The following is a 27,820-nucleotide window of genomic DNA, read 5'->3' on the forward strand; positions in this document are numbered from 1 at the left end:
CCTTGCTCTGCATTCGACCCTTTGGTTCGAGAAGGAAGCTTTTTATCGGCATCGGTCTCTTGCTAGTTTAGTAGTTGGCAAAAGCTCAAGTCACAACTTCGGAGTGACCTCCATTATGGAGTCGGCTCTGTCAAGTGCCTGCCGCTCCGCGGAAGAGCTTTTGAAGCGTTGCATTCAAGTTCGCACTCTTGAAACGACAACGTGGATCGATCCATCTTTCAAGTACGTGCATTTCCTTTGCTGTCAACCTTGTACTTGTGTGAGCTGTAGCTTGTCCACAATTATTTGTTATAGCTGAAGACAACTTTTCACTTTCTTTGGTTGTCTGCCTTGGCGAAGTCATGTCCAGATGTGAAAATCTTACTTTTTGGAGGGAAGTTCACTTGGAATCAGTGTTGGAGGGAAAATGGATACTTTTTCGTTACAGATTGTGTACAGCGTAGATTGTAATAATTATTGCATGTATTGGCTTTGAGTCATAACGTGTTCATTCTGTGCTTTCTGTACATACTACATAGCCATAGATCTACCTTTGCTTCTCCTTTTGTGTATCGTGGACCCTCGGCATTACGTTACGTAATGCCAAGAGTACATAAACCATAGTGTGCAACTGTGCATAATTATGATTATGAGATTCTGAAACAGCGCAGTTCGTGCGCTACGTCACCCTGGTGAGGTCAGCCAAGCCGCGACTTGCGTACAGCTCAATTTTTCGCGTTTCACAGACCTGAAATCACCCAAGTTGCATGATTCTAGGCGTCCTGTTTTAGGATTTCAGTGTTTTTGTGTGACTGCGTGTGCTGCGTACATCCGCTGACAAGTAAATTCACCAGGCCATCCGTATCAAGAAACCGAAATCAGGACAAAAACTCAGTGACATGCACCACCGTGACTGGTTACGCCACTTTTCGCCGTACCTGTGGCTTACCATGCCGTCAGAAACGACGTACTGCACGAATTACACTCCCACAGGAACCATCCCAAGTTGCACACTCTGGTTTTAAATATGTACTCTTGGTATTGCCTATGTCGACATCGTAAACCGATTCGAAAAAGAGATTGCTTGTGTTCAGGGTAGATCTACAGGCTGTCATTCACCAGAAATTTCTCCTTCATTGCGCTGCACACTGTTCTAGTACACTATATAGTGTTCTAAGTACTAAGAAGGGAGTTCACTCGAAAAATCAAATTCTCCAAAAAGTAGAGCATGAGGAACATAACTATCAATCAAGGTAGCTGGAAACTAAATCAGACTTTCAAATTGGCCCGAAATATTTTGGATGTGAACTATGCGGTGCCTTCAGTTTCCAGCTAGCGATGAAATGGCCACAAAAGTAGCTGGTACCATCAATACGGCGGACTGTACCCCTCCCCAATTTTGTTTTACGTATGTCGAAGAAGAATCTGCAAACTGTCATTACTCTGCAAAACGGTCACGGATGCTGATGAACGGTACACCATTGGAAAGGTCTCTTACTCTGCTTTCCTGGGATATAGCATTCTTTGCAATAGGCCAACAATTGGCTGATTTGCGACCGGAACTGGCATGTCTCAGGAAACTGGGCACGCGCTATTCAAGCTGGGCCTTACGGTTTCTAGAGGATGTCCGATTACATCATCTAACACTGTGTTTATACCTAACCTTATGTTTGCAGCTGGGAGAATGCACGCAAGGCCATTTTCAGTATGATTGAGAAGAAGGACGGTGTTCTTGCATATGTCAGAAAGGATTCTACTCGTGTTCTGGTGAGTGCTGGCCTCAGATTTCTGTCAAATTTTGCATGATTGGTGACGGTGCAGGCGTAATGAGTGTGTGGAACGCGATTGCCTGGGTTGTTATCCTAGCCTGTGCGTGATCACGTGTTTGTGCACCTGTGCGCGCTCACGGTAACATGCATGTATTCGGTACAGCCGTGCGAGCTAGCAGTGGCAGCATGCACTTCAAGCACTACCCAATACTGGGGATGGCATATGGCCACTGAGCAGTAGTGTAGTGACGTTATTCCCCGTGTGACATGCATCTTAAAAACTAGACATGGCCAGACATACGTTATCTTGTTCTCGTATTAGGGAGGTTCTACTCTACGTTATGGGACCGCGACGCAAAGAATCATGCGAACTCTCTTCGTGTTCCCGTAATGTAAAGAAATCCTGTCCTGCTCTACGTTCACGTAGAGAAATCACGTGAAAATTGTACGGGGAATTTCCCCTTCCATATTTGGCAGTTTTCTGCCTGCACTGGAATGATACCCAGCAGATCCGTACGCATTTTCTTTGCGTTTGCCACAACGTAGAGAACCTCATCTATGCGTAGAAATCTGGACCCAAACACGCGAAGCCGTAGACTCTAACCCAGACACCTGCTCTCTACGTGATTTCTCTACGTTGCACGTATAGCAGAACTTCTCTACTGACCGTGAAGAGACTCTGATTGTTGTGATCTTTATTTTTGCCATGCGTCGTTTCTCCACTGCAGATCCAGAGCCAGGAATCTTGGAGTGCGGTCTGTGCCGAAGGTGTTAAAATGGCCAGTAATGGTGGCAAGGCGTTGGAGCTTGAATACATTGCTCCAGCCACTCGCTCCTGCGCACCATCTGTCCAGGCAAGTACAAGTAATTTGTTTTGATTCTATTGTTGCCTATCACCACAACCTAGGCAGTGCATTATGGTCTGACACATACACACTGTACTTATTTATGTATTGCTGTGCTACCCTAGTGGCAACATGTTACAGTTTATCCCTATTTGACTTTGCAAGTTGCTCTTTGGGCAAGAAAAGTACGTGGGAAATTATTTGTTCAGTTGTACAATAAAGTAAGCATCTGAGCAAGCCTTTCATCCTTTCTTTTTGTCTGCAAACGCCAACGCAACCACTTGCGTATTTATGTTACCTCACTCCAACAACGGTCTCTTCACTTTCATCCCTTGCCAATCTTGACAGCAGCTTATTAGGGCATATTGTTATGTTTTGTTCCAAACAGGGATGTCCCCCGTCCAAGTGCTGTCCCCCATCCAAGTGCTCCCCATCTGCAGCAAGCGGATGCAGCACATCCTCTTGCAAACCTCAGTCATCTGGCTGCTGCACCAGTACTGCGCCCAAGAAGGCCGAGGAGAAGCCTAGAGAGAAGGTCTGCTGCCATCCTATTCCTGGAGAGTTCAGCAAGCCCAAGGACTGCCGTGAAAAGGCGCCGTGTAGTGTGCAAAAGCCTGATGTTGAATGCTGTGTCAAGTGCCCCAAGATGTACCCAGAGACGAAAATCTATGCTGATGTTGGCCCCAAGCCGTAAGTAGAATCAATGCTAGTTTTATTGTATTCTTGTCTCCCTCTTCAGCTGGTTGGTTGGCTACTAATTTGGGTTATTCCTGGTTTGCAAGTCTTATTCATGTTATCTTGGCTCATGCACCTAGCGAAGCCAACCCGGTAGAGTAGGAGAAACTGTTTCTGTGCTGCATACAAATGCGATGGTGAGATCAGATTGAGTATGTTAGCGGTGCAACGGTCACGTTAACAGCAAGCACTGTCCATGGTTCACTCGGGTCTCCTCTAGCGAGTGCACATGTGGCTCAGTGGTGAATCGGCTCCACTGCCTTTCTGTCTGTGCGGCTGCAAGAAGTGCTGCCTGCTCCAACCACAATCATGTACTTGCATTGCCTGTTGTGTTGCAGCGTTAACCCTACACTGGACCAGTACAAGTACTCAGGTGAAGCGTTGCGTGCTTGCCAGCTCGCTCTTGGTCCTATTGGTAAGCTTTCTTTGGATGCCATCTCCAGCATATTGTAACAAGTACAGTGCTGGCAACTGAAATCTGACCCCCTGAGCGGTGGGTTCACATTTTAGCGGTCTCTGGTTCGTAGTTTTACCATCCCATGTGTGGGTCTTTGCGATGTGAGCGCACAGCTCAGGGGGTCGGATTTCAGTTGCCAGCACTGTAAATGTTCATGAAGGAAACTGTATTGTATACATTCTGCTTTGTTTTACCGGTACAAGGAAAGCCTTTTCCTTTCGTATTTGACAATCTGTTGCCGTGAGCATGCCCTGTTAGTTTTAGATTGGTATAACAGTGACATTGTGTTTTATCTCGATGGCAGGTGGTGGCGTGATTGCTATATCGGGAGACGGTGGACTGCGTCAGTGGCAAGTTGTCAACGAGGTCAACCACCTTGGTCATGTTCCCGACTCCTTCTGGGGTGTCAAGTAAGTTTTTTCCCTACGCATCTGTTTGATTTTCCTCACTTGGCGCGTAGAGACCGGTAGTGAGAAAGTGACCGTGCGCTATATGACCCCACTGGCTGTGTAACGATGCTGTGTTTGAATGACAAGTTTTTAGCAGCAGCTGTACGTATGGTGCTGAATGCATGCTCATACAGAGCCTTCACAAACTGGGAAGATGATTCTTCAGACATGAAACTCAACTGCAACCCAACCTGAAGTGGTGTGTGCTATCTGTGCACTGGACTGGGTGTGAGTGTTTGTGATATGGCTATGATAACAAACAGTGTCCTTTCTGCTCCTTCTCAGGGTTGAGATGGGCAGCACAACCATTTCGAGGGTGTTGCAATCTGACGCCTGGTATGACGAGACCGGGTTCGTCCCTGCTGCGATGGTAACTGATCACGGTGGGTGCTGAATGTCTGTTGATCTCTCTCCCTGTCTGTCTGTTTGTCTGTCTTACTCCCTCCTCATCTTGTGGTGCCCCCCCCCCCCCCCCCCCCCCGATAGGCGAAGAACGATTGACAAGGAATCTAGGAAAGTTGGCCAAACGCTTTCGGACCCGACTATTAGAAAGGCACTTATGGCATTGTTTAATGCATAGCTTTCCTTCGTTACTCAACCAAATTCAACAATGGACAGGTCCAGGTTGTATAGAAAACTCTCAACTGGAACTATTGCCGAAGAGCCTCTATCAACGGATCTCAAGATAAATTGTTTTGAAATGGGAACTATTTCATCAGCGGACCTTTGGGTGACTGGTTGAACCGTTCCTAATTTAAAAGTCTACTGAACAACGAAACATTTTTTAAACCTGCCCATGGCATTTAAGTCAGAGTGCTCTTACTGCGATAAGCACAGCGAGCGTTGCACGAGGGCAGATAACTTTAATACTAACCGGAAAGAGCATTGTATTGTGTGTATTTAGTGTGGTACTGTATTGAACCTTTGCATTCTCTGGTTCACTTTGATAGTTTACTTTATGTAGAATAATACCTTGCGATGTTTTTTGCATGTTGATGTGCTTCAGAAATCCCACCGGCATCTAAGGAATTGTTGAACAAGCTTCCTGGTGTACCAGAGATCGAGATCACTGCCAAATACCCCTCGGTTGAGGGTAAGTGTTCTGCTATGCCTCTGTCCCATTTTCAATCCGTAATTTCACAATTTTTCGGTGTCCTTTTATTTTCGGTGCTTTCAGTGTGTCTGTTTCATACCTAAAATCTCAATACACCGAACAATAACTAACACACATAATCCCATAAGGAATTGCTGCTCTGTACCTTGAGTTTCTGTTCACCTAACCTGGCCTTTTGCCCTCGTACTGAAAATATTGAGCACCTAAAATTTCTGAAATTAGACTAACTATTGGAAATGCATGCCTAAGACTTTTGATGTATGGCTGAATGCATCTGGTGGCCTATCATCAACCGTGCACCTTCATGGTTAAAGGGGAAGTTCACCCTAAAATCAAAATTTCACAGTTTGTAGATTTCGAGCCGCTGAGTTCGGTGGTGAAGGTCCCATCGCCGTGCGATACGCCGTTCTGGAGATATTTGAATTTGAAATTTATCATGACGTCATGCAAAATGACGTCATGCGGCCGGCGCACACCCCCTCCACACCCTGTGACGTCAAAGAGATACAGGTTCCCGGTCTGCTTGCTTTTCAGTGAGCGAGAAAGAGTGGCGTTTGTGGAGTTTCTTTCTTGCGACCTGAACAGTTTCAACCACGATGACGGTTTGCTGTGCTGTCGGCTGCTCTAACCAGTCTGGCAAGCCCCCTGGGACCACGGTGCATCGTATTCCGCGGGATAAAGCTCTCCGAGCGGAATGGGTTGCAGCGATTCACCGCGAGAATTTGCCACCTAAGTTTGAGGAGAGCTGTGCAATTTGTTCGGCACATTTTGAGGAGATGCCTTCCAGAGGAACTTGCACGGAGAGATGGGCAAAACGTGCCGCCGAAAGCTGAAAGCAGACGCTGTGCCATCGATTTTCCCGGACAGGCGTCCCCCAGCGAAGCGAAGGATGTCGCAGTATCAGGAGAGGCAGGAGAGAGAAGAGGTGAGTGAATGGTTCTGGTGATTTCGTGCTTTGAGAGCGTGTTGAAATTCTGTCTGTACATCGCGAGTTGTAGAGGGCAGTTTCACCCACTGTGTTGAGTACATCGTATACTTGTAGAGAAAATGATTTACAGATACCGATACAAAGCTGTTTGCAGTGTGTTGATTGCAAGGTACTAGTATTGAATGAAGACAGAAGATCGTGCAATATATTTTTGTTTTATTTCAATTCAAGTTTTGCATGTCGTGAAAAGGCATACAGTGGTCACTAGCACTGTCCTCTGCGTGGTAAGTTTCAATTCGAAGAAAGTCTTCATTGTGTTGCATTGTCACTGTTATCTGCGTGTATTTTGCGAGTTTGATCCTAGCTCAAGCCCATGCTGAGCCGTATGCCGCAGCTTTTCGGTCTCCAGTTGCATGCGCATTGAGTCCAGACGATGGCATGATATCTGCTGATGCGTGCACACAGACCCCCGTCAGCACACGGGAAATTTAGAGGTGATGTTATGGTACCCACTGTGTAGATCAAATCCACACGTACATATGCTTGCAACACTGGCAGTACATTTTCATGACTATTCTTTTGCTATAAACACACACACACGCGCGCGCGTGCGCGCGCGCGTGCGCGCACACACACACACACACACACACACCTTTGATCTTTGACGCCAAACGCCGGAGGCAATGATGGCAATGCTACGGCAGAAGCCATAGCAACTTGTGCTGGAATTGCACCATTCAACAGCTTGCAAGGCTGAAGAATTGACCGTCACAATTCAGCCTGGTCTACACCATACAGCTACACACAGACACACACGCGCAAGCACCTGGCTGACTACAAATAGTGACAGCTTATGATTGCTTTGCCGTTTGTCCATTAATGCATTATGCAGGTGTTCCACCGGACTCCTCGGCCAAGTTTTCCGAACATCAGCCATATGTATTGTCGGTGTGCTGCGTAACGGTGCGAGTTGCTGTGGGGAACAGGGGAGTAGATCTTCCTGCTGTTAGTCTCACATGTCAACGTACATTTCAGTGCAACAGCAGCACACTACAACAACAAATTTTTGAAGAAGTATACAAGCCAATATCCTGGTTATATTTTTGCACCATGGAACAGTATTTTATTTTGATGAGAAAATACAGTTCTCCGATGCAAAATCGACGACAGTATTACACTATTAGCACGTACCGGTTTCCAAACTCAGATGGCTTCGATCCGGCCTGCTGATGGATCTTGCCCAAATAGCCACGCAGTACAATGTACAGTGCGTGCTGGTTGCTCCAGCCTTCCCCGAACTACGAGGTGCAAGTAATGCAGCTAGACTCAGTAACCAATCCGCGGCTGCCGATTCCGGAACATCTTTGCAGCAAATGCAGTCGTTCCGCAATAATTGAACGACGCATTTGCCACATTCACACCAGGACGTATTGCCAACGCGATCGGCAGGTGGCCAGCAGTCCTCTAAGCAAGCAGCAGGGTCAGTGTCGGCAGCAGCCCGCTGCAGTTTCGTCAGCATTTACACCAACTTGCTCCGCACTCGCCATCTGCATGATCTCATCCTCGGTATACTCCGGTTCCTTCGCTGGCGTCCAACTCGCTCTCCTCGGAGTCACTGTCATCTCCTGACAAGGAGGTAGACCTACCCTGAATCGTCTCCGCTCTGAGCCTCATACTGCTTGACTTTCCGCCTTGGACATTCACGACTTCACTTTCTTCTCCGTCCAACTCCAAGTAAAAGTTCCGAGCTCCAGGAGCTCCTCTATCTCTTTGACGTCACAGATTCGTGACGCCATGGCGGCGCCAAAAACCGGGGATCAAAGTGATATTTCAGTTGCGTATATCTCCGGTTATAGTCACCGGATGAAGACGAGACATACACCAATCGACTCAGCTGATTTTTCCCAATAACATATCTGATTTTGATTTTAGGGTGAACTTCCCCTTTAATCGTTTTACCCCGGTAGCTCTGACTGGCTTGCCTTTCTTGTTCTCTATATTGCAGTTGACTACCCGAATGCCGGACTGCCAGTCGACATTCACATGACTGCCTTCAACCCATGTATTCCCCTCAACAACAAGGACAGCAGCATTCCGGTCATCGCTTTCCAGTTTGAAGTCAACAACCCGATGGGAGAGGATGTGCAAGTCTCCATGCTCAACTCGCAACAGAACATTGTCGGCTGGGATGGACTAAGCCAAATCAAGAACGAAGGTGTGTGTGGGTGTTTGTGTGTGCGTTGTTGTTGGTGGTGGTGTTGGTGTTGGTGTTGGTGTTGGTGTTGTTGTTGTTGTGATGTGATGTGATGATGTGAGTTGTAAATCAAAATGTTTAACTTTGTTATGGAGTTTGTTACCATTTTCTAGACTGCTTGCTTGTTGACTGGGCTATAGATATATTTTGATAAACGTTATCAGTACTAATCTGCTACCTGTACACAGGTGTTTGGCACTCGAGGACAGAATATCGTGACCGCCGCATCTATATTCTTTTCCTTTGTCTTTTGAAGTGAATTATTCGTCTTGTAATGTGCGTATGTTGGCACATGCTGGTGTATTTGCTTGTGCTCTTAGTGTACAACAAGTCCTATGGTGGAAACTCGAATTCTCTGTTGACGCTGGGAGAGTAAGTCTATCTATTGTTTGTCTTTCTTGTACCTTTTTAATTGTCCGTAAAAGCTAACACAGCCCCTATAACACACATGTATAACTTCTGCAACTCCGAAAACGGTCTCTTCACCGCGAATTACTTAACGTTCTTCCTCTAATCCTTTCGAATTAAGGTGTCAGCTTCATCAATTTCTTTCTGTGCGGTGCCACTACATTGTAGCTCACTCAAAGAGCACTGCAACTTACCTGCTTCTCCTTCGGTAGCGTTTTGGTCCGTTGTGGCTGACCTCAGGAAGGTACATAATTATATGAGCATCACTCAAGCACCAATCACCCAAGTGTCATGTGCTGAGAGGTATCCTGATACATGTACCGTATTTCCCCGAATGGAAGTGCACTTTTTTTTACGCTGAACTTCAAGGGGAAAGAAGGGGGTACGACTTGCAATCGAGTTTGACATCCTATGTAGAGGTGTCCTTGGTTGTTGTCCACCTATGGACGTTCTAGCTGTTACTGGGATTTTTAGCACTAAATTGTAGTAGCATCGGCTCTGTATATAGGAAGCCATGTTGTATTCATGCCTGTGCTGATGAGCGCAATTCTGTCCTGCTATGCTCTGGTGCAGTAATTCTTCTATGGTTGCCATCGACATGGTCAACTCAACGTTGGTTGATCCCAACGGTAAACACTACAACGCTCACGATGGCCACTTTGCCAATGCCGGTGAGTTGTTGCAGTGGACACGTTTTTTAGTCTAGGCTTGTGCCCCTCAATATGTGTAGCTGTTCCCTGGTGTCATGGTTACCAGTTTTTGTATGTGTAGATGTCTTATGACTTCAGATGCTTCAATATGTGGTGTGTTCACCTTGCCTTTCGACTCCACATATAAAGCCGTGGTCGCCATCAAGGTTTGATATAACCTTTACTGTTAGGTCGCATACAAGAAGCTGCCAAAAAACTTTCTCACTCAAGCATGTGACTGTTTCATGGCAGTGTGAGCACTTGTCCATACTGGCATTTCTTGACTGTACGCCGTATGAGTCTCTTGTTTTTCTCCTGTTTGGATGTGTGTCACAGCCCTCCTTCAGGAAAGAGACATTGTGTCAACACTGTTGCAATACGACTCTGTCGAGGACATGTGGTCACAGTTTAGCAGTTCCGGAGGCTTGACTGGCAAGGGATCAGCTGGTCCTTCACCTGTAAGAAATATCCTTTATTGTATGTCCTTGGCATTGGAGTTTCACTGATATTGTGCCTGTCTACAGTCTACTAGTATTCATCCGAAAATGTTGGCACCCTAACTTGTTTGTGTCTCGCAAGTATAGTGGTAGATATAGTGAAAATGACTGTACACCCCCTGCATTGTGTGACCCGTGCAATTCTAGTATTTCTACGTAGCCACATTTGAAGCTGGAAAGTCAAAGGATAGGTATTTAAAATTCGGCCAGCTTTTATAACACTGGGGTAGCCTAAACCATGGAAAAATGTATGAAGATCTGTGTAAAAGATCGACCATTATATCTTAGATGGCCCCTGACGGCATTTGTTTCAATAGGTTTTTCATTTGACCCGACGAGACCACACAACGCTTGCAGACCACTGCACGAACAGTTCACCAGCCACACTCCACGAAAGCAAGTAGTATTACTCCTGACAAGTCTTGTTTCGTTCCATAAAGTTGACGGGGAACTCATCAGAGGAGAAGCAATAGTAATACTACTTGCTTTCGTGGAGTGTGGCTGGTGAACTGTTCGTGCTGTGGTCTGCAAGCGTCGCGTGGTCCCGTCGGGTCAAATGAAAAACCTGTTACTACTATTTGACGGGCCTATTGAAGATGGCGACAAAGAATTATGGCATTTGTTTTGCATGGGGCATTGGGAGCTATACAAATTGGTTTCTCTGTATCATAGTTGCATGAATCACAGGTGGTGGAGTTCTCGTTGATATCTTCACCATCACAAGATTATTTCTTCTCCGTCTTACGTGTTGGTCTTGTGCAATCTATGTACTTGTTATATCGACAGGATGGTCGCACTTGGAACGGTGCTCTTGCTGTCAGCCGTGTGGTACCAGCCAAAAGCAAGACCGTAAGTAACTGCCAATGCTGCATTGTTCCTGTAGTCCTCAAGTGCACCTCTCATTGGTAGGACTAGTTCGCCTCTTCTTCCACCCAGTGTGATGGACCGTATTTTACCGGTTGTAAGTCGACCCCGGTTACAGGTCGACCCCCATATCCGGAGGTATCAATTCTGCGTTTTAAAGTTTTCACCCAAAGAAGCACCACTAACCACTCCCTGCTACTAACACAACAACAAAATAATCATGTAAACATTCCTTGTTGGAGGGTATAACGTCCCAATCCTTGAAAAAAGGCCAATGAACTGGCAAAAATGTGTACACATGGTGCACTCGTGCATGCAGTGCAGGTCATTTTTTGTAAGATACTGATAGTTCCCGGTTATGAGTCGAATCCCGGTTGTAAGTCGACCCCCACCCTTTCTCCTTCTATTTTTAGTCGTAAAAGGTCGACTTACAACCGGAAAAATACGGTATGTGTGCGCGTGTGTGTGTGTGTGTGTGCGCGCGCGCGTTTTGACTCTTTTACTGTTCCCCCTGTGGCTGTACCGTGTGCACACGAGGTAACCATTGTTGCTGTGTTCTGTTGTTTTTCTTTACATGTAGACGTTCACATTCTTCTTGGCCTGGTATTTCCCCTACCGGTAAGCGGCTGGTGAACAACAGTGTAACTGTGATCTATTTTCCATGGGCCAAATGTGTGGCACACTGCTGCCTTGGCTTCGTATTACATCATGCAGCTGCAGCCCACGCACTGCGGAAGCCCAAGCACTGCTGATACAGAAATGGCCGTAACAGAATGCGAAAGGGTGGGTGTCCCCGCCTGTGCAGCCTACCCCAAGCGGTGGACGGGTTGATCTGATGGTATCCAGAGCTAGTTGTTTCCTTTGAATAACCGGTCGTGTGGATGTCATCACCTATTGACCCCTGAGAAATCCCCACTAGTTTTCTTCACATCATCCACGGACCTTGTATACTACTAGATCGTATGGGTGGCTTGAAAAGGTTCACGAAAAAAGCAGTTGTTGTCCTTCGTGATCAAGGCGGCTTGGACATCAATATCTTCACTTCTCTGGATTTGATCAAAGACAGGCTGCTCTTTCTGTTGTATTTTATTTATTTTTACTTCCGGTGTTTTTTTTGTTTTCTGAGTGTACTAGTGTACACATTTTCTCATAGTGCTGGTGGTCTTTCCCGTGATTCTCTCCAGCTTTACAAACTGGAGCCAGCCTCATTATGCTTACACCAATCCACCACTGCTTCTCGGCAACATGTATGGGAATCTGTTCAAGGACATCCATGACGTAAGTGCCCTTTCCTTCTTTTGTATGCATCTGCTTGAAGTAGTACTGCACAAAGTGAATGCTTACGTCTATAATCGGGAGACATTCCAAAGGTTGAGATGAAGACGTAGGACTCGACTTTAACCCTTTACCGGCAGCACCATACTTGAATGCGTCAACGTTGACGCATTCGACATGCATACAAAACCATGCCTGGCATGACGGGAAGCATTAGCCCGCGGGGATTTCCCGTGGCCCTCATACAGCCAAGGTATGATCCTATCGGTAGTTGAAGCGATCCACGAGTGTCCCATTTGATTTCATTGAGAACTGCGCGATGTTGTTTCCATTCGAATTACACTGAGTAAGGAGACCACCTGTATACGGTGACTACATTTTGAAGGTCCCTTGAGCGGCTGGCTTCGACAGCACCGAGGTATCACCGTACGTGCATTGTGGGCTACTGTATCCAGACTGCCATTTTGTGCCATGGTGTTGGGAAGTTCGCGTCATGTTTTTTTTAAAATGTTCCTCTAAATATGCGCAGGTATTGTTGTACACACATACCAACTTGACCAGGCTAACTGAGCAAACGATGGCATTCCGCGATGCCATGTTTGATAGCACGCTGCCGTGGCAACTCATTGACAGTGCAGCTGGTCGTGTCTCGGTGCCAAGGTGAGACAGCCAAACCGTGTACATACTCATATTGTCTTGTGTGTGTGTGTGTGTGTGTGTGTGTGTGTGTGTGTGTGTGTGTGTGTGTGTTTGTGTGTTTGTGTGTGTGTGTGTGTGTCCCATATGGTGCAGTGGTATGTGCAGCGATTTCCAATCGATAGGTTGCGCGTTCGATTCCCGACGATTATGGTCACACACGTCTTTCTTCTCTTTCTCAGACTCTTCCTGACTTTTCTTTCATTCTCCTGGGTGGTTACCAACAGCCAGTGTATGCCGGAGTATGTGGTGTGGTGTGTGTGTAGAAAAAGAAAAAAAGAAAAAAAAAAGAAAAAAAATGGAAAAATGAAAAATAGGGATTCACTGGCCAGAAAAAGTCACTTCAAAACAGCTGTGTGGTGGATACCAGGCTAAAAATAGTGGCGGTCAATTCATCAGCCTTGCAAGCTGTTGAATGGTGTAATCCCAGCACAAGTTGCTATGTCTAAAACATAGCTGTTCGCTATCATCGCTCCCGCGATGGGCATGTCTGAGGTGTGTGTATGCCAGTTAGGCCAGTAAGACCAGGATATGCCAAACCAAACTTGGCGCTTGTCTGCTAATCTTACCGCCAATGAGCTGGTGCTGCTGCTGGTATTACATAGTAAGATACACGATCACAGCTTCTGCAACCAATCGAATCACTGCTGAGTCTGACTATACCCTTTGAATCAGTTCTTTTCTCTTGCTGTTTGACTTGTGTTGTACTTGTGTACTTGTGGCAGGTCGCCTACTTGCATGTACCTTGCTGATGGTCGCTTATATGCCTTTGAGGGTAAGTCATCTGGATGCTTTGGCTTTTTCGTGAGCGGCATGCGAATTACGGTATACCGTATTATCTCTGTTACAAGCCCAGTCTCTTGTAGAAGCCTAGTCTCTATTATAAGCGCAGTCCAAGGGGGGCTTCGAAGATATACAAGCCCAGTCTCCAATCTAAGCGCAGCGCATATGATGAATTAAACTGTGAATGGTACCATTCGGCTGTTGAATAATACAACAAACTCTCCTCCACCATGCGCTCTAAAGCTGACCATAGCTACTCTCGGTAGCCATTACTCACACCAATAATTATTAATTTCAAACGACGAAGGGGTCACGGGTAAACGATTCCTTCTGACAGCTGTTTCGCTTGAGAATATTCTTGGAACTTCTCAGTGTTACACCTTAGGGCGCGCTCACACTGCGACCATGAGCACGCGTCCATGCGTCAGCAAAACGCAGAAACGTGGGAGTCGTGCTCACACTAGGCCTCGTACACGCGTAGACGTGAAGTTGTCACACAAACTTTACGAATTGCAGTTCGTATCCAAAAGAGTTCGTGCGTTTCCTAATAAAGTCGTGGCCCGTTTTGGATGTAATTTTTTGCATGTTGGAGGAATTGCATCGTGGCTCGTATTCTTGAAGTCGACGAAAATAATTCATACAATCAGGTAGGTTTGGACTCTTGAGGGACTGCCGCTGACATCCAAGCGCTTTCGCTTTCCTGACCTCGTGGTCAGGGCAAGTGCCAGTGCAGTGGAAATTCCAGTAGTGGTTTCTTTCGTCTGTTGCCGAGATGAGAACTGTAGTTTCCGATGATATGTAACTGAAATGTCTTGAGGTATGGCATTCCATCACCGCAGAAAAGTAGAGAAAGATGACTTACCAAACCGAAAAGCCAGACCAAGCTGCCATCGTATTGAACGAGTACACTGTAGAAATTGGTCACTGACCCGATCACAACGAAGCAACTACAAAAACAAAAACAAAATCAACATCGTCCAAAAAGGGCAAAGAATGCATATATGGCGGTGCGTGCGTGCAGGACCACAACTACAAAATTTTTAAAATGTGCAAATGTCGAGGTGACATCGACAACCGCCGATTTTCATGAATCAACACACCGGAATTTGAGAAATTGAACATACTTCAGGCCAGGTTGTACACAAATACGCTTCACGTCTACGATCATGTTGCCGCCAAGTCGTGGCACCCCCCTCCGGAGGTCGCGGTCACGATTTGAAACGTGGCCGCGACGTTTTGGTCAAGTTCATGCCGTTGCCATGCAACTTGGCCGCATGGCCGCATGGACGCTGGTTTTGGTCGCAGTGTGAGCGCGCCCTTACCTAGTTTCTTGCGCCCATAATATACCGTATAAATATTAGCTATGTCAATTACAATATCCAGTATCACCTTCTCTGACGAGCCTTTGATAGACGAAACATCTGTCAGAAGGGACTTTTTTACCAGTGGCCCCTTCGTTTCTGCATATAAGTCCCCTCGTGCTTCTTGGCACCTTCATTCGCTTCCTTGTTATTGAGCACCTCTGCTCGTTTGGTCGCTGCGAATTAACCCTTAGCGGTGCATCAGTCATTAACGACTGATATTGTGTACGTACCGTAAAACTGTTGTAACTCCATCGATTTTAGTCCTGTTGCAAATATCGAAATATGTAGATCAAAGAGGAAGCTCCAAGCTTTCCAATGGTGTAATCGCTTTTGCGATAGGAGAAACGATGATAAAGATATGGCGCTCGAAAGTTGGATCGCGGCACTAAATTGTTCAAACGTCTCAAAATCATTTTTTCGCCTCGTGCTTCGGGGATTTCCCGTGGATCACGTGGTGTGCAGCCAGCTGATGACGTGTGGGTGTAATGACGTCGAAACTACTGATTGAGATGCAAAAAAATCCAGAGCTGTGCAAGAAACGACAGCGAAATGGCATTGGGATGAAATTTAGAAGTATTTCTTTCAACACGAGGCCCGACCTATGGCGATTCCCTGCGCTCTGGAGCAGGCTTTGTGGCACCCACGGAGTTGAGCGTGGCCTCATTCTCTTGGCAGCGGAAAGAGCGTTTCAAAGAGCCCTAGACTGTCAAAATCAAGCAAACAGAACGTAAGTTATGGTGGAAATGGTGGAGTGAACTGCAATTGCGCATTTTCACGCGTTCAGTGGCACCTCAAAGGGTTAAACATGTACCAGCTGGATGAAAAATGATAAGCCCGGGGTCCGGACTGATTGGAAAATATAAGCCCGGGGCTTATCATGGAGATAATACGGTATGAAATATTCTTTGTCTACAGTGCTAGAGCATGCTTCTTTCCTCGAAAACTGATGGCTGTTTCCTCGTGTCTATATGTGTCCCCCTTTCAATCTCATGCAGGATGCAGTACAGAAGCTGGTTGCTGTCCTCTGAACTGCACTCACGTCTGGAACTACGAACAAACACTCTGCCAGTACGTAGCATAGTTGATACTTATAAAGTAGGAGATCTGATATGATCTACCCACATGGTCATCGTCAAGTTTGGTGTTGAAAGATCACCTTGTCCAGCTATGCACTGGCTTAGAGCTGACGTAATCGTGCCTTTCCAATTTCCAAAGACTGGTCTTTGTGTCGATACACTTGCAGGCACTAGGGCAGGAAATCTGGCTTTGATGTATTTACTATGAAATTATGGTGAAATAGGAGAAGGACAAAATGTTACGAGTTATGACTAACTGTCCACCAACGTAACCAGATCTTATACAGTCAGCGAACATTTTGTCCTTCTCCTATTTCACCATAATTTAATTGGCTCACCATCCGAGTTTACTATCCGAGTTTACTATGAAATCTGCATCAACAGTGATTGCCTTTTTGAATATTTGTTTTGAAGCTGGTATACGTCCATGTTTAAAGTCAGGTGGCTCTTAGTCCGCAATGAAAGAGCAGTCCGACCACAACAGCAATACAGCACTCAAGACAATGGTTTCTTTTCTGTTGTGCAGGTTGTGGCCAGAGGTTGAAGTCACCATGCGTGATGTAGACCTGGTTGCAGGTCAACAGGTTTCTCCCGCTGATCGCTTGTTGTCGTGAGTACATATACTGATGCACTCGCTTATGGTTCCCTTTGTGTAGGGAGTTCAGTTCCGGTCACAGAAAAGCGAAAAGTGCAGTCACAGCTCGCCTGTACAAAGTGAATGGGCGCCTCGTGACTGCAGTTCGAGATGCAGTTCGAGGCCCAAGTATCTTCTCCCGCGGCCTTTTCGGCCTTCTCGATGCTATTTTTAGGTAGCTGAGGTCATTACCTTTCCAATGGTGCCACACATGCCATGCTTCCAAAAATAATGCCTCCGCGCTTGGCGCGGATGCACTTCGAAGTACTAATTTCGACCAGATCCGTACTCGGCCCCACAAAGAACACCCGATTTTCGTGTTCAGCGGCCTCGAATTAGCCTAAACCAAGAGGATTCTAGAACATTGAGGCTCGCGCTTTATCACGGTAGAAGGAAGATGATCACAGAAACCAGCCCACGGCGATTTCCTGGAGGTAGACGAAAAAAATCGAGTGAACTGCGCGCACGCTGTAGAAGCAGTGACGGGGAAAACGTGTGACTTGTGCAAGTAGGCGCGCACGGCATGCGTGCACACTGCATGCATGCACACATCCTGTATCACCATGTATGTACCAGATAGTGCAGTGCTGGACGGAAACCACACGGCTCACATACATACTTGCATTTACTTCTGTGACTACTTTCTCCCCCGTTTTCCGATCTTCAATCGACTATAACTCTAGATTGCCTTGGAATTTTGGGTTCAAATTTTCACAGGTTGTTTCTCCAACCTTCCCGGTTTAGAAAAACTAGCGTTTTATGCGAAACTCGCGAATTTGGTTTTTCAATTGAAGTCCCTACTTTGTGTAGGTGCAAAAAGGTTTGCATTATAGTATCATAAGTTTGCAGTGGAATGTAGATTCTGTTTTGAATTGGTTTGCTTAGCTTTCTGCACTGCCTGGCGTTTTTAATTTTGTCTTGAACGTATTCTTTCTGTATATAAAGACCTTTTGGAAGTTGCAGAGCATATTACTCTCTTTCTGCAACGTTCTCTCTCTCCCTCTCTCTTCTTGGTTTTTTTAGGCGCTGTGATGTGCCACTGATGATGCGCCCACAGTGGATGTTCTGGCCTAATTACGACGGTGGCTTGGAAAGTACTGCCTTGTGCGTTGATGGAGAGATGGGTGGCGTACTGAAGCTCTATCGCGAGGTATGGTTCAGTGTGTGGTGCTCCTTACTTATAACAATATTATCTAGGCTGCTTTGTTGGTTGTAGTTCGTCTATATACTGGTATTACCAAGCTGCTTGCCTCTTTTGCTTGCTTGCTTTTTGAATGTTCAGGTCCGCTTTGGCGCACCGCGAAAATTCTTTGATGCTGCCTGGCCCAATGTCAAGCGCATTATGCACAGGTGGATGACCCATAACGACCAGGGAGACGGTGAGTGTGTATTTGACAACAAAGATGCAGTCTCGGCACTAGTCACCCACACCACGCACGGCCCTGGAACCAAGCATTCTGGATTCAGGACTTGCAACGGACCGAGGCGATTGTGCGTGTGTGTGTGGTGGGGGGCAGGGGTCCTGTTCTTCATTTCACATAACTATAAGGCCTTTGATGTTCTTCCCTGCTATTGATCACTGGAGGGTACTTTTCATTTTCACGTTGCGATTCTAGGCAACCAATGTACTGACACTTTAATTTAATTTAGGATGCTATGGACTTGGATTGCGATAATACATTAGGCAGTTCATTTTGTACAGATTTCTAAGTGTGTGTGTGTGAGAGTGAGTGTGTGTGTGAGTGTGTGTGTCAATGAGTAGGCGAGTGAATGTGGTGTAGTGTATGTGGGTCAAGCCCATGTGAGACTGTGCATGCCCGTGTGTGCATGTGTGCCGGCATGATTGCCACACGAGTTTTTAATTCCTTGGGTTTCTAGGGCCATTCGAATGTCCTTCTGCAAGCGACTGTAGCCCAGTGATGAAAGATGTGTTTGTTGTGAACTTGTAGCACTTCTTTTTCTATTGCTTTTCTTATCTTGTGTGCGTGGTTCTATAGGCACCATGAAGATTGCACAGCCGAACACTTATGATACTTCAATGTTCGGTGTCAACACGTTCATCGGAGCTCTCTACTTGTGCGGCCTTCGGTTAGTGACCATGTGGTTACCGGAGTCTTGTAGTACAGCTTGCATTCGGCTATATTCACAAGCCGTTCTCTTCTCATGCATCTTCAGGTCATTAACTAGAGACTTGGTTAGACTTTTGTTTGTCGTTGGTGTGATTTTCTCGCCTGTAGCGCTTCTGAGGAGATGGCTAAGATGCAAGGAGAGACCGTGAGTGTTCCATGATTTCTCTTCTTCTGATAGTATTGGCCGCTTGGCACAATGGTCTCATTTCTATGGCGATTGCAAGTTGTATGGCGTGGGCTGTGGCTATGTACTGAAAATAGAGCACTCTGACTAGATTTCAATGTTGGATTCTGCCTGCCTGTTCTCAGTTCTTTTTCTGAATACCTGTCGTTTGGGTTTGCAGGAGTTGGCTACGGAGTATCACGAGCGATATGTGATGGGCCGTGCCTCGTTGGACCGCAAGTGCTATGTCAACGGCCAGTGGTACACGCAAGAAGTTGACCCAGAGAACGCCAAAGAGGTCGTGTCTGACTGTGAGTTGCTTCTGTAGTTGTCTCATGTGCATGGATGTTGTATGTACAATCATGTTCTGCAGACTATAGTCCAGCTGTGGCCAAAGAAATCTGACCTGCAGCTCCAAGTCGCCAGCGGCTCGTTCGGCCCTTAAATGGGTTTTGGACCGTGCATGATATAATAGAAGTGGAAATGTGGCGCTGCTTTTGACTCGCGCGTTGGATATCTTTGTCCACTTCTAGCTACTACATTTGTTTTCCTGGCTACCACTCACTCCCTTGCTATAAGCAGAAGAGAGCACTACATGTACATACTATGGCCAGTGCAGGTACATTAATTTTTCTTAGCAAAAGCAGAGATTCGTGGCGAAGAGCGCCAATCACGGGGATGACCTAATGTTTTGTAAAGCACGGTGGAACATGCGCCGCTATAACTCCTGGATTTCCTGCTTGGAGACATAACTTTACCCGCCAGAACAATGTCTATACGCGTTGCCTGTGTGTGTGTATTCTATACAGCAACATTTGTCGACTGCCTCCTCGGTCAATGGTGGGGCTACCTTCTGCAGCTTGGTGATATCCTGCCAAGGGATCACTGCCAGAGCACCGTTGTCAACATTTTCGCTCACAACCACATCGACTCCTTTATTCCAGGTATGTTATTTTAACCTTTTGAGCACGACGCTACCTGAATGCCGCCCCACGTCAACACCTGCAAAAATCGCGTTTTTCCTATGAAAGTAGTAGCTGTTCAAGGATCGATAACTTTACCTTCCTTTGGACGAATTCCATGATCTTGAGCTTCCTGCAAAGGTCTTGAGGCGAGGAACAAAATAGTTCCAAGCTCAGCTCGGAGCGACACCAAAAGCCCATGCTACAGTCTGGCAAACTTCACGCACGCGCTCGACAGACTTGAGCACGGCCAGGAGATCAAATCCTCAGCTGCCATTTCACTCTCCTTGCTCGTATCGAGCTCAAATTTTTTTTGAGGACTCCCCAGATCCGCTGCCATCATTTGAATCTAGTTTCCATGGCAGCAGATAGCGCGAAAATGATCGAAAATGGAGAATACGCGTTCTGCAGAGTTCGCAAAAAAATCGATTTGAATTTGCCGTGTCGAGTCGCATATCTCAACAACCCGGGGTCGTATCGCTTCGGCGATTGTTTCTATCGCAAGCTGAGAGTTTTCTCTTGCAGATACATATTTCGATTGTGAGAATCGGCCAAGAATTGACCGAGTTACGATAGTTTGAACTCACGCGGTTCATGCAAATCGCGTTTGTACGCTATGTACACTCACGACGTAATAATACGTCATGCGTGGGTGCAGTGACACTGTACGTGACGTATTAATACGTCATGCGTGCTCAAAGGGTTAAGTACTATCTGGACTTTTCTTGCACTCATGGTTGCTTTTCGTGAATGGGGGCTGTGAAAAGGTGCTTCTTGGTATCTGTGCACTGGATACTGTTCTATGCAGTTGACTTTGGGCTACTCTGTGTGTGTGTGTGTGTGTGTGTGTAACTATGTTATGAATTCTTGTAGCTGACCAGGCGCCACGCCGCTTCTACGATCAGCGTGATGCCGGACTTGTCATTGCCAGCTGGCCATCCGGTGTGCCACCAGCAAACCGTCTTCTGTACTCCACCGAGGTAACCTCGCAAACACGCTTTAGTGTTTTGCTGAATCACATCAACTGATAGTCTGTTGGTATCGTGTGCGCTCTGCTGGAATTTCTTTTCTTTAATGGTGGAACGCGGAATGTTTTACTACCTCCGACAAGCGAAACTTGGCGCGTTTTTTTTACTTCAAATTACTAGAAATAACTCACACTTTACAATCAAAACTAATGATTGACTCACCAAAATTCAACTTTGTATTGCTCAACAAGGACGTTAGAGACATGTTTCGGCTGAATCACTCTCCTGATTCAGAGATCGCAGTTTCGTCTGGAGAGGAATTGTTCCTGTTTTGAGATGAAAGTGGGACGACAGCGGATTCAGTTGCAGCAAGTACCTCTGTTGTTATCGCTCTGAAAATCTCGATGTCGCTCCTGTGTGCTGTGCTCGAGCCATGGTGTCGAGGGTAGTCGTTTCCGCCACCACTATCCAGGTTGACGTGGTAAGAACTGTGCAACACCTCCACAAGCGCCTGGACTCAAACAACTGTTTTGCCGGGTATTCTCGTCAACTGTCCAAAAATGCCTGCAGCAATTCCTGGCGATTTTCCTTAGCCACCAAAGACTCATTGCTCTGGTGGCTATTGAAAGATGCTAGGATTGTTTGGCATGTGGAGAGAGAGAGAGAGAGAACTCCTTGGTTTTCCATTGCAACGCGAAAGCACGACGATTCTCCTTCGCAGAATGGACGCGAGACTGGCTTGCCTCTGACTTAGTCTGAGCCATGTGCCACTCACCAGCTCTTCGCTTGGCTTCCTGCACCCGATTGCATGGAGCTACAATTAGGTCGTACCTCACAGTCTTGTGATGTTGTGGTGCCAACACAAAAAATCAAAAAAAAACGCACCATGTTTCGCTTGTCGGAGGTAGTAGATCTATAGTCTCGATCTTTCTCTTTGACAGTAAGTTTGTGATGCCTCGTGTTCTGATATTGTGTTGTTGGTACATGTGCTGTAGGTTGTTATTCACTGTTATTGTTGTCTGATTTGTTTGTACAGTGTGCTTGGACTGGTCTATCGCATTACTATGCATCTCTCTGCATCTACCTCGGTGTGCCTGATGTTGCCTTGAAGGGTACGTCTCGCTGCTTACATTGTCAAGAATCTCCCACTTGGGTGGTGTGTGTATTTGAGAGAGAGAGAGAGAGAGACACACACACACACACACACACACACACACACACACACACACACACACACACACACACACACACACACACACACACACACACACACACAGTGAATGTGTGCATGCACAAGCTTACGTTCATGCATGTAGATCCTGAGTATCAAATGTTGTAGCGCTGCCTGTTATGGTACGATCTTGTTTATCTCTGTACAGTTCTTCAGGACTCTCGCAACTCTTACGATGGTACCCGCCGTAGCCCGTGGAATGAGATCGAGTGCGGTGACCACTACTCACGCCCAATGTGTGCCTTCCAGCTCTTTGCTACTGCCTCTGGACTGGTGAGGGACACCTGCCAATTAATATTCCCTCTTGCTTTGTACTGGTTTAACCCTTTCACTGCCAACAACTAAAAAAGATGATCTGTGGATCAGTGCATTATGCGATCACTAAATAATTTGCAGCATGCTCACATTAATTTTGGTCAGATCATTACGAATGAGGGCTAGTGTCTACGAGAGGATAGCTGCTATCAAGAGTACATGGGTAGTGAAATGGTTAGAGCTTTGTAGCACTTCCCTAGTATACATCAGGCCCGCCGGAACCGGTCCGGTCGGTCAGGTTATCACCGGACCAACTTTGTGGCCACCAACACATGCTAACTGCTGCGGAGGGCGTATTTCCCCCGCATATCACGCACAAACTGTATAAGACTATGGCATGACCGGACCAATTGAAAACTGCTTCCGGCGGTCCTGTATAATATACACCCCTGGGTGTACCGTAAGGGCCTGAAGCTATTAGTTCCACTGAAGATGGATGGTGCGCTGTGACTTGTGTGTGCAGTAGCTCTGTTCTCAGCAGCACTGAGCACTTTCTCGAGCTGGGGGACTCTTATTTACGTCTGTGGTTCAATATGTTTGTACTGCAGTTACTGAGGTCTGTGTCTCTGCCTTTATTTGTGTTTGGAACAGACATTTGACGTCATTGAGGGTCCAATTTTGCGTGTTGGTTTCAACCCAAGGCTGTCCTTCGACAAGTTCCAGGGCTTCTACGTTGTTCCCTCCGCATGGGGACAGTACTTGCAGACTGTTAACGCTGACAGAACTTCTGGCACTGCTTCCGTGAGTCTTCGCGCTACAGTGCATTTCAAAACTATAGACGCGTAGGGTTTTTGAAATATTTCAAATTTGGCTTGAACTTTTTGAGAATAGTTTTCGGAATATTGCTCAGGATCGCTCCACAATTACTCTCATATAGTTTCTAAAGGATTGGATAACAGATGCCCAATTTGGAAAAAATTATGCACAAAGTGATCACAGATTTTATGTGGTATAGATGCTGGCATAACGGTTTTTGCCTAGGTACGCGTCTATAGTTTTGAAATGGACTGTAGCTTCCATTACTTTTGCGTGATCTAGGCGGGCAACCTAATTCTCCATGGTGCTTGTATAGTTTTCTGCTACTTTGTATTCACAATGGTAGAGAGCGTGCGAAGCTGGAAAACTGGCCTACAGTACAACATAAGCGTTCTCGTAACGAGAGAGACAGTGTGTGTGTATGTCCCTACCCGCAGGAGATAGTTTTATTGACTAGGCTGCATTTTTTTGTGAATTTTTACCGAACAAGTTTTGATATAGGCTTTGAAGTATTTCACTGCTGTTGGTATGGTTGTTCCTGGGATTTTTCCTTTTTGCGCAGCCTCCCGGGTATGATTACAGTAGGTCTGCGAAGCATGCACATAGCCGCGTTGCTAACTTTTGTGACTCTGTGGTACATGCTCTATGTTCTCTTGTTTCTCCAGGTCAAGGTTACCTATGGTCAGATGGATATCTCTGAGCTCACCCTTCCTTTCTCCACGTCGTCCATTGTGGTTAAACTGAGCAGCTCTCCTGCTCACGTGCGCTACAGTCGTATTGACCAGGTAAGGCTGACCTCCGCTTGCTCTGGCACAGAGTGTACTGTGTTTCCAACCCTGTCTGTGATACTGAGCAAGAATCCCCATCCGTGTCTGTTCTACATTCAAGACATGATACAGGCTCACATGTAGGTTGTTGAATGTCAGCACCACGCCAGTCAGTGCTAAATGTTGCACGCTCCGACTCACCAGTATCTTGGCTATAGTTATTGGTGTTAGACATACCAGGAATAACATGACATGTGAACCTTTGGTCTTGTCTTTTCCATTTCAATCCTTGGCTATCCATCCGAATCTAACATAACATCCCAAACTCTTCTTTCACAGAACTTCATTGCATTTCGTTGATAATACCAACAGTATAGACAATACCATGTGCTTATACATGTACGTGTAGTCGTATCAGCATTGCCTTGACCGATTGCTGATATGTACCTGAATTATCATATGTTCGGGGGGTTTCATGTGTGGCGTCGCAGTCCATCGAATTCTGCTTCCTACTCCCCTGAATTCCGACCAGTGGAAAAACCCTGGCCATGTGACGTTGTGTCATGCACTGTCACGTTTTAATGTTTCTGTGTAACGTGCATGGTGCGTGTTCTTTTTGTCTCCAGACCACCGATGGTATCGTGATCACATTTACAACTCCCGTCAAGGTCCCGGCTGGCAGTTCACTTGAAGTCGTTGCGGGCAGCTCCGCGTACCGCTGGTAAAACGTTTTGTCGCCTTGCTCTGCTCTTTGTAGAGGAATTGTGCAGAACCTTTCTACTGGATAAATGCATGCACAGGTGCATTTCTGCCCTTAAGTTATGTCCACATTTATGTTCTTCCCGACTATAGTAATTAGGTTATTTTACCAAGTAGCAAAGGATGGCCTTGCTTGCGACACTTCCGAGTTCTCATAATGTGTATATTCGTTGGCTTCTTCAGAGTTCTTCTTACACTGCGAGCCCCTCCTCAGGCACGATCCATCTTCAAGAGATGTGCTCTTGTAGTTTAATTTTCCTCCCATCCGCCGGGCTCTCTAGCCCCTTGATTTGTACATAGCGTTTTGGTATGTATGCTTGCATTTGCACCAATGCTGGTGCGGATCTTCACCTTCCTGGGCAGATCGGCTTTGGCGTCCTTACCTCCCCAGCTATTTACTACTAGCATACTGGCTCTTCTTCGCCTAGTACTATCGCTTCTCTTTTGGTGTGCTGAAAGTCGCTCAACCAAGCGGCTACGTTAGTACTTATTTTCTTTTCTCTTTTTTTAATACATTATAGTTGCTACTAGTATTTCTCTCTCTTTCTATAATTCTTTCTAGCTATTAGTCTAAAATAAAAGTTGAACCTGACCAAGCGCGTTGCAAAATAACAAGAGTGCTCTATAACCCAGAGTGTGCTAATCCGGTAGAATGAGCCCACAGCACAACGTTTACCAGAGTGTGCTAATCCGGTAGAATGAGCCCACAGCACAACGTTTTGTTTACGTCCTGGCAGTGGTTTGCCTTTGCTGCACCTCGCACCGGCCGGCATCGTGGTTTTATCGTACCAATCACCTTTCTGATCGCCGGTGATTTGACCCGGAACATACAGTACAACGAGTTGACCCTATGATTGGCACTAGTCAGTACTGTAAAAGCAGAAATTTTCGGTGGTGTTGTATTTTCGGTAACTTCGGTGCCGAAAATTTTACCGATAATAAAACGCACCGAAAATTTCGGTACAACCGACACCAAGAGTACATAACCCCCCAGAGTGTGCAACGCCGGATCCAGCTCTGCATAGGGTCTTGGTCGAGCGGAATCGGATCTTTGCGTCATAATACCGTACACATCTGAGGGGAACCCGGGGAGTCGCGGGTACTCTTGGATCAAAAACAATGGTGCCCTGCCTCGAGACCGGCCTTGCGCTGGTGTGAAGTGTACGCATGACATCAGAAGATCCGATTCCGCTCGACCAAGACCCTACACAGAGCTGGATCGGCGTTGCACACTCTGGGGGGTTATGTACTCTTGCCGACACTGTATACATGTACCGTAAAATCCCGCCAGAGCGCCTCTCCTATCCGCCCCTCCCTGACTTCTTGTCAGGGACGTGATTGATTGTATCCTCGTATGACTCTGTCGCAGTCTGTGATGCCGTACTGCACTGCAGACGCGTGCTCACAAACCCTGCGTTTTGTCGGGTCTGTACGACTCCTGGTTCTTGACCTTTGGTCGGTGTACGAGATGCACGAACAGTTTTCGTAGGGTGAGTACTTTTTCATGTAGCACTGAATGCGGCAAGTAGGACTCGCCCCTTCCCACCTGAAGCGTCGAGGAGGTAGGGGCGCTCTGGCGAGATTTTACGGTAGTACTAGTACACTTGCCTGGAGAACGGATTTTACCGAAAATTTCCCTTAACCGAACCGCCGATTTTGGAAAATACCGAAAATATTACACCACCGAAAATTTCTGCTTTTACAGTATGTCCATAATAACCAGATCAGCGACAGACACAAACTTTGCCATGCGAATGGGTGGGTGGGTTGAGGAGTAGGGGTGCACGGATTATGCACGCGCACGCATCCGATATTATTTAGAAAAGCGATCCTGTCAGCTTTTCTATTATTGTGTTCTAATGGCAAGAAAAACGATATTATCATTTATGCATTTGGGCATTTCCCGGGGAGATTCGAAAGTACAGTATTCTCCAAAACATCGAAAAAATTCTCCAGAATTCCCCGAATCCATACAACAAACCAGCAAGAATCTTGCCTTGCGCATGCGCTTTAGTATGCAAAATGGACGGTCAGGCACGTGGTGCATGCAAACGCAGTCAAATCATGTTGTCCTAGCGAGCACGAGCGAGTACTGTTCAATATCCACATGTACATGTATGTGTGTCCATGGAATGGCATGGATGCGTGCTCGTTCTCTGGCAGGTCAAAATTGACATTCCGGGAATAATTCGTGCACCCCTGGCCCTAGCTATTTTCGTTATGAAAAATATTGATACAGTAGCTGAAACATCATGTCAATCCATTCTACCGTAATACTAGCTAGCTGTCAAGTCATTAATATTTTAAAAATATTTTTCGTTCAGGGGGAGGGTCATAACTAAACTTTTTGGTTTCGAGAAAATTATCGATAATTGCTGGATGGTCCCTTTTTTTTAAATAGTGCATGAATGTACCAGAATTGTACTGACCCTGTATCGTGTATAGCTGTTAGGCTTACAAAAGTACAACGCTGAGAATACAGTCATGCATGTACGTCGGGTCCAATGATAAAATCATTATTACAGTGTAGATCTGCCCAGAGTGATGGCTAGTATTCAGTATGTAATGCCTAGTGCCAGTAGTCATGGTAGTGCACTAGTGCCTAGTGGTGTTAGTGATGTTGATATTACCCGGTAGATGATGTGTAAATCAGGGGTCCCGGATCCTGCTGAGTGGATCATGGGGATTCATGGTAGACAGCTACCTGTCATGTACTTGATCCTGGTGTAAATCATGTGATGGTCAGTATGACTTTGATTTTATCTCGGCACTACCAGTACCGCCACGTACCACGCGACGGCAGCCCCTGCACCGACCGTTATCGATCTAGCACAGCCAGGCACGAAATCATCGTCAGATCTCGTTACTACTACATGTGTAGTGTTGAAAATATTGAGACCGCTAGCGCTATGCATGATATATCAATTATTATGATCTGATCGAGGTTGAGAACT

At 46.3% G+C, this 27,820-nt stretch overlaps 1 protein-coding gene across 1 annotated transcript; it reads left to right on the forward strand.

Moving 5' to 3' along the window:
• LOC135809870 (uncharacterized) lies at nucleotides 1–25,458 on the forward strand. Its single transcript, XM_065323311.1, has 31 exons — nucleotides 1–222; nucleotides 1,656–1,746; nucleotides 2,477–2,602; nucleotides 2,982–3,283; nucleotides 3,667–3,743; nucleotides 4,090–4,195; nucleotides 4,520–4,617; nucleotides 5,241–5,327; nucleotides 8,282–8,491; nucleotides 8,851–8,902; nucleotides 9,512–9,609; nucleotides 9,964–10,085; nucleotides 10,911–10,973; nucleotides 11,569–11,606; nucleotides 12,173–12,266; nucleotides 12,793–12,923; nucleotides 13,685–13,734; nucleotides 16,102–16,174; nucleotides 16,709–16,792; nucleotides 17,840–17,966; nucleotides 18,099–18,195; nucleotides 18,814–18,904; nucleotides 19,054–19,090; nucleotides 19,290–19,419; nucleotides 19,918–20,052; nucleotides 20,944–21,050; nucleotides 22,075–22,150; nucleotides 22,418–22,542; nucleotides 23,176–23,325; nucleotides 24,006–24,125; nucleotides 24,734–25,458. Exons 1-31 carry the CDS (start codon nucleotides 116–118, stop codon nucleotides 24,830–24,832), a joined length of 3,303 nt encoding a protein of 1,100 aa, XP_065179383.1. The 5' UTR covers nucleotides 1–115; the 3' UTR covers nucleotides 24,833–25,458.
• Nucleotides 25,459–27,820: the final 2,362 nt, after the last annotated feature.

Source organism: Sycon ciliatum, chromosome 2 (assembly GCF_964019385.1).
Source record: "Sycon ciliatum chromosome 2, ocSycCili1.1, whole genome shotgun sequence".
Classification (NCBI taxonomy): Eukaryota; Metazoa; Porifera; class Calcarea; order Leucosolenida; family Sycettidae; genus Sycon; species Sycon ciliatum.